At 36.9% G+C, this 7,523-nt stretch overlaps 1 protein-coding gene across 1 annotated transcript; it reads right to left on the bottom strand.

The window, feature by feature from the left end:
* Window positions 1–1,488: 1,488 nt before the first annotated feature.
* Window positions 1,489–4,047, bottom strand: LOC134258052 (uncharacterized; the record flags this gene model as incomplete). Its single annotated transcript, XM_062740612.1, has 4 exons — window positions 1,489–2,231; window positions 2,396–2,566; window positions 3,101–3,301; window positions 3,903–4,047. Coding segments are annotated over 4 exons (1,260 nt in total), but the record flags the coding sequence as incomplete, so codon positions are not given.
* Between the last annotated feature and the right edge of the window lie 3,476 nt (window positions 4,048–7,523).

The raw sequence follows: 7,523 nt of genomic DNA, 5'->3' as shown, positions 1-7,523 counted from the left end.
TCATGGTCGAGATGTTAAAAACAGAGCTCAAACCTCGAGCCCAGGTCGCGCGGATGGGGTGCGGAGAGAAATTAAAGCTTTCTCTTTTGAAATCAACTTCAGATCAACAGAGTTTGACCACAGCAACACCGCTAAACATGTTTGCTTGGCTACTGGTCCAGAATGTTTATCGTAAACCCTGCCATAAGTTTAACAGTGCTTCGTAATGAACGTATTAAGGCAGAAAACTGCCTCTGGGACGTTGAAAGATTTGGTGGTGGTAGTGTAATGATATGAAAAACGATATTACATATTCATATTTAAAGGACTTTGATGGAAAAGGTACTCTAGGTCTAAAATGTTCTACCTGCACATGCTTTTTCAATTTTGCAGCATCCTGGAGCGTATCTAACAATACACAGCAAACGTACGGCTCGTTTCAAACTTTGATAATCACATTCTTGCAAAGCAACGGCAGTCTGTTTCTGCCAGTTATCTACATGTAAATCGGCAGATTTAAACCTAGCTGCAATAATGTAGCCCTCTCCGATTTTTATATCTGACATTTTCTGGATTGAGTAAGCATTTGGCAAAATCACAGGTACTTGTGGACAGGATACCCCCATATCAGGCACGTAGCAACACTTTTTTCCCAACATTACATTTACTATTGAAAATATTGATTGAAAGACAGGTTGCCCCCCCCCCCCCGTTAATACTACGGTAAAGTAATATAAGGGAAATGCAGTATTGTGTGCAAGAAATTGGTACTGAAAGAAGTCGGCATCTTAAAAAAGTTGGCCTGTAACCCCCCCCCCCCCCCTTTACCCACACGATATAGGATTTTCGAGTTTGGGCAATTTTTTTTTTGCACGTCAGAAGTAAAAAAAAATTGTCTGCCCCCCCTACTTTTAGAAACGATGCTACGTGCCTGCATATACCCCTCCCACCATCAAAAATTATTTTGACCTTGGGTGTATATGGGGGGGGGGTGTCCACGAGTATACCTGTGATTATCAATACAGTAACAGCATTTTACTAAATAATCTTTATGTGCAATGTGTCAATAAAATTCTACTTTATGCGTCTCTTTCTTGAAGAGTACGTTATCATTGCTTGAAAAGCATGGAAGTATACTAGTATTGTGATCGGGATGTCCGTCTGTGCGACAATTTTAACGCACTTTGAAATAAATTTTCAAAGTGCTTAATTTTTCAAAGTGTGTTGCATGCCCACATACGTACCAGGACCGGAAGTGGGGAACATAGATCGAATGTATGACCATGCATTGAAAGTCAAGCGGTTGATATTAAAAGTACATATCATAATAATATTTTCAGGAACCTTTGATTGGCCTTGAAAACTGTACATAATGTGTTTGACTCGTGCTCGTATTCTAATTTACTAGTATTACCAGGAAGAACCAGCTCTTCCTCATAATTGTTCACCTTTTCAAGAATAGATTTTCAAAATAATACATTTTTTCTGTACAATAAGTTCAGTATATTTCTATCTTGGTATATGCCCTTTTTGAACAAACGACATTAGCCTTACAGCTTCAATTTTGCCCATACCACATTCCTGATGTAAAATATCCGTACTAAGTTCGCTTAATATTGCACCATCTATCCACTGTTCCTTGAATACGGGAGCATACTTTTCTAGTCCCAGTTCTTTTAACAATTCACACACATCATTCAAACTCATCCCCTTCACATTTACTCTTGTATTTTTTACACGCGGATAGCCCCTGACATTCTTTCCTCTAGAGTCGCCATCTCTGGGGTGTAATTTTGGCGTTTCTTCTGATTTCGGAGTGGTTCCATCCTTCTCATCAATGCTGACATTACAGGGAGTGGTGATTTTAGCTTTCGTCGAAGTAGAAATATGTCGCTGTACCTTTCCCTTGGCCGCTGTGTCGCTTCGTCGAGGAACAAGAGGTCTGACGTCATCTTTTGAGACGTCTGCAATCGGTTTTTGAGCAGTTTGTTCTTTTGGAATTGGCAGAGATTTTTTTGTGTTGGGTTTGGGAGGAATTTTAGGTGGCACCTTGATTTCTTTCTCTCTGACACAGTTAGATATAACTTCATAGGTGTTGCATTTTTCCTCGGTTGGACTGGAATCGGGTTTTAAGCCATGAAGAGTCTGGTATACATTGGTTTCACTGAGACAGTCATGTAGTGCACAGTATACGTTTGGTACCCGAACTGTTGCATCGAAGTCCTCCGAGTCGTTGTCATAAAGAGCAATGTCTAGACGAATTAAAGTATAAGTATTGATTTGAAATAGCTAGATACTGTTATATAAGTCAAAATTACACATCTAAATTATTTTGAATTCTTTTAATTTTTTTAATTATAAAAACAAAAGTAAGGTTTTCATGAAAATTTATATATAGTTAACCAAACAAGTATACCCGGATTTCCAAAATAATTGTCACAATTTATTTGTGTGTCACAAATTTCACTTAAGTTGTGGGTATAATTGTCCCATTCCTGTTTTTCGTAGCCCGTTCTTCCCACCACTAACGATATTCTCATTTCTGTAAGGTACACGGGAAGCTTCTGGATAATGGAGGTTACTCTGTCTGAAAAGGGAAATTAACTATGTTACTTTTCTCATGGTTGGGTCTAACTTTGTATGCTCCGACATTTTTTCAAGAATAAAATATATGGAGATAACGAACAGTATCCAAGCTCAAAAGTCCATAAAACATTGCAAAATAGGAGCAGAGCAAACACGGACCTCCAAACAAAACATCAGAGGTGGGGTCAGGTGCCATGGATGAGTGAGCATCACCTGCCCACCGGTCACACCTGCCGTGTGCTCCTTGTCATGATCGGCAAATAACGGAAAAATCCGTTGTCAATTCAGTGTGTAAATAATGGTATGAAAAACGTTAATAAACATTTCACTCAATGTTAAATTGTACAATATTTGCTTACAAAGTCATTGTATCGACCATAAAACTTACGAAATAATGACTTTAAACGAGACTGCTATTATTCTTTGTTTCATCAACTTGTTTGTCAATAATCTAATACTAGATTTTATAAAAAAAGAAATTGCTTGACTACAAATTTGGAGCAATTATATCGTGCACCATTATTCTTAAATGCACCTCCTGATAAATCGTGGCCAAGCAGAAACGTATCCCGGTATCGTCGAGTCAGACGCAGGACCAGTTGGTCCGTGGGGCTCGTCAACCAGTTAGATCCAGGAGGTTCTGATGTCATATCCGGAATAAAAAGGACGTCAATGGGCAGTTTATCGTTATTCTTGGAAAGTACTCTATGCAGTTTGTATTTCTTACATGTGGCACCTGAAATAAATTATATATACCGATTACTGAGTACCTGTCAAGACTTGATAAACAGTATGATTTGTATGTAATGGATAATATCAAATATTTATATGATACTCCCCATTTTTTATATACTCACAATTCCTTGGACTGTCAGGGTAAAATTTTGACCTGCCTCACTTTCCGAAATTTGCAAATTTTAAATCTGTTAAATCTGAATAATTGTGAAATATAACACGAACTTAGGACCATTACACGCCTAGCTTGGATTTTCAGTAAGGCGCGGCATTCTCGACGTTACCTAATTATCTTCTGAAATTTACACAGCTTCCCTTCACTGTTGAAATATACATATGATAGAAATGCGGCCGAATGTCAACTGATGTAGTAAATACAGTAGCCAATTAAAAGTTCTCTCACGGCACAGAGGGTGGGGCATAAGTCGTCTCATCGTTATCAACAACAATTTTAAGTTCCTGATGTTATTAATTTCGTAACAAATGAGAATCTACTAGTATTTGCCATTACGAAGCGCAGAGAAAGGCACGCCCTACTGAAAGTCCAAAGTAAGGGTAAAATCGTCCTAAATTTTTTTTTCAAAAAGGTAGTTCAATTTTACCTTTCTTATTAGAAATTAAACAGAAGGTAGCGTTGTATTCCACTGGTATGCTGATCTTTTTGTGGATCAGAGACCGGGGCCCGTTCAGTACGGTAGCCACAACCCTCTCTTGGGAACCGAACCTTCGTATGAACAGTTTCTGAAATCAACACAGTCTAATTAAATCAGAACCTTGTCAAGACTAGATAATGACCCTTCTTGGATAAAAGCAATTGTGTCCTTATTGTATCAAGATACTAGTAATTCTGCATCTTCAAAAAAGCTTACTTTTATGAACCGGTCTTGTAGAGTAGGCATTCCCACTAAAAATCTTTCCCCCGGAAAACTGGCTCTAGAGTAGGATCCCCCCCCAGAAAACTGGCTCTAGAGTAGGATTTCCCTTACAAAAAACTGACTATAGAGCAGGATTTCCCCTACGGAAATCCCACACCAGAGTCAATTTTCTGGGGGGGGGACCCTACTCTGTACAGTAGTTATAGAGTGCGATTTCTCCCAGAGCTCCCCCCCCCAAGAAATACAGTATAATTGCTGCTTAGGTTTTTGAGAGGAGGGGGTGGTGCATTGTTACAAGATAGCGTCCCTTCTTTAAAATGGTGAGCAGATGTATTGAACATACGTTTACGAAGAATGAAAAATGAAAATTTTTAAATTTCATTTTCCCCAGCAACTTGTCAAACCATTTTTTTAGATCAAATAAATCGATGAAACCAGGGGGACTATACATGTAGGTCTACTCTTCGTCTGTGCGTCCGTCTTTCTGTCTAGCTGTCCTTCTGTCTGTCTCAAGTGGTTTTCTGCACTTTTTTCCTAAATGTTTGAAGATATTGAGCTGATTTTGGTATGGGGTGTATCTTGATGAGTTAAAGTTCCAGTTGGCATTTTATTCCGCTTCAATAATTATGCCCCCGTAAAATGCCCCCGTAAACGAAGTTTCGGAGGTATATAGTTTTTATCGTGTCCGTCTGTCTGTCTGTCTTTCTGTCTGTCTGTCTCACTGTTTGTTTGTTTTTCCGAAAAACTTTAACCTTGTCCATAACTTTTGATTTAGTGGAGCTGTGAATTTCATATTTCACATGTGTATTCCTTGTGACAAGACCTTTCTTTGGGTACCACCAAATTTGACCTTTTGACATTGGAATTTGACCCACTTTTAACAAAAAAATTCAAATTATTACTTTGCTCATAACTTTTGAACAGTAGATACCAGGACATTTAGACTTCACATATATATTCTTTGTGGCAAGACCTTTTACTGGATACCACCAACCTTGAACTTTTGACCTTGACCTTGGAGATTTACGTACTTATGAAAAAACTTTAACCATGGCAATAACTTTTCAACGGTAAGGGCTAGAGCTTTCATACTTCAAATATGTAATCCTTGTAAAAAGACGCTTCAGTGGATACCAAGAGCTTTGACCCTTTGACCTTGGAGTTTGACCTACTTTTAAAAAATAAACCTTGACCATATCTTTTTCAGGGTAAAAGCTAGTGATTTCATACTTTATATATTTAATGCTTGTGATAAGACTTTTCATTTGATATCAAGACCTATGACCCTTTGACCCTGTCCTTAGAGTTTGACTTACTTTTAAAAATCTTAACCTTGGTCATAACTTTTGAAAGGTTAGGGATGGAGCCTCCATACTTCACATATGTATTCTTTGTAGCAAGATGCATTTATTGGATACCAATAACCTTGACCCTTTGACCTTGACCTTTGAGATTTCAAGACTTATGAAAAAACATTAACCTAGGCAATAACTTTTGAAGAGTAAGGGCTAGGGCTTTCATACTTCATATGTGTGTAATTCTTCAGACAAGACATTTCATTCAATACCAATAACCTTGACCTTCTGAACTTGATCTTCGAGTTTAACGTACTATTAAAATCTTTTTAACCTTGGCCATAACTTTTGAATGGTTTAAGGTCTAGGGCTTCCATAATTCAAACATGTGATCTTTGTGGAAAGACCTTTCATTGGATACCAAGAACCTTGACCTTCTGACCTTGATCTTGAAGATTTCTGTACTTATGAAAAAAAAAAAAAACTTTAGCCTGTCCATAACTTGGGAACAGATGGTGATAGGGCTTTCATGTTTTACTATTGTATTTCCAGTAAGGAGACCCTACTTTGAGTACCAATATATTAAATTGCATCTAAGAAAAGTTTAATCTTCACTATGTTGCCATACGGGGGCATCAGTGTTTCACAAACACATCTTGTTTTTTAAAAGGAATAACGAGCTTTTCAATTTTTAAGGATTTTTGGCAATGTTTATTTTTACTAAACGAAGGAAGATATTGGACTAATTTTTGTTAAAACATCGAATCTGATGAGGATATTTACATGTGCATTTGTTAAAAAAAAGAATAATAAATAAACATTTGGGTTGAGACTCCATGATTTGAAATTTATCCTTAGAAAATTTTTACTACATAAGTAAGAAAAAAACTCATTTACTTTTTAAAAATCAGTTTGTCGTTAAATTTTAAACAAGAATGGTTTATATTGACTCTATAAGAAGGGGGAAATTCTACTATGAGAAAGAAAGAGGGGATAGATTTGACTATGGTGTGAGATTTCCCCTCGGGAGGAGTGGGATTCGGGGAGAAAGCTGGCTATGGGAGAAATCCTACTCGTCATCATCAGGGGATCTCATGGTACTCTACAAGCGTAATAGATAAGACAAGGTCTTCCAACAATCTTGGAATTCCCATGGGTACAAAACTTTTACCCCCGTTAAAAGCAGAAGAGACCTTTTTTTGAATTCACACGAAGCAGAATTCATTTACAATCATTTATGTTAAAAGAATAAAATACTTGCTGTGACCTTCAACTCAAAATAGAGAGACCTGATATATAGTCGACGTATTGGCAATTAACAATGGTAATTTCTATTCTTATGTCGACAAGATATATCCAGGTGAGCTTAAATAAAAGGTACCACAAAGGCTGATCGACAAATTTGTTTTATATTTGAATATTTTACTAGAAAAAGAAGTTAAAGGTTATCTTACAACAAAGCTGTATGATAAACGTGATTACTTTTATAATTAACTTTCACTCCTCAACTTCTAGTACATATCCGGCAATATACCCTTGTCATCTGCACATGGGGTTTATATCTCTAAGTTGCTTCGATACGGAAAAGCTTGTTCTGCGTATGAGCAATTTCTAAAACGAGGTAAGTTATTGTCAAACAAGTTGATATTAGCAGTCTCATTTCTCAGGTCATCATTTCTTAAAATTTATGGTCGATATAATGACCTTGTCAGCAAATACAATCTTTCATTAAGTCAAATGCTGGCTGACCTTTTTCATATTGATTGTTATGTCATTATTTACACACTCACTGAAAAAAATACCTAGATAATTTAAAAAGTAAGTCTAGCAGAGCGTTCGGCGAGATTTGTAATCACTCTATCTACTGGCTAAGATAGTGAGTTATAGGTGTCACGTGGAGCTGGGGTCATATAGATACCTTCTAACCTAGTAAAGGTTACTTATAAATTCTAGATTTACTAATGTTATCTAGGAAATCTATCTAGTAAAATTACTTTTAAGTGATTGTGTGGACATAAATTTTACGACTCTTCTTAGAGAATTTTGATAGTTA

Source organism: Saccostrea cucullata, unplaced genomic scaffold (assembly GCF_032062105.1).
Source record: "Saccostrea cucullata isolate Sc308-1 unplaced genomic scaffold, CSIRO_AGI_Scuc_v1 ctg15977, whole genome shotgun sequence".
NCBI lineage: Eukaryota > Metazoa > Mollusca > Bivalvia > Ostreida > Ostreidae > Saccostrea > Saccostrea cuccullata.
This window is presented reverse-complemented; position numbering and strand designations above follow the sequence as displayed.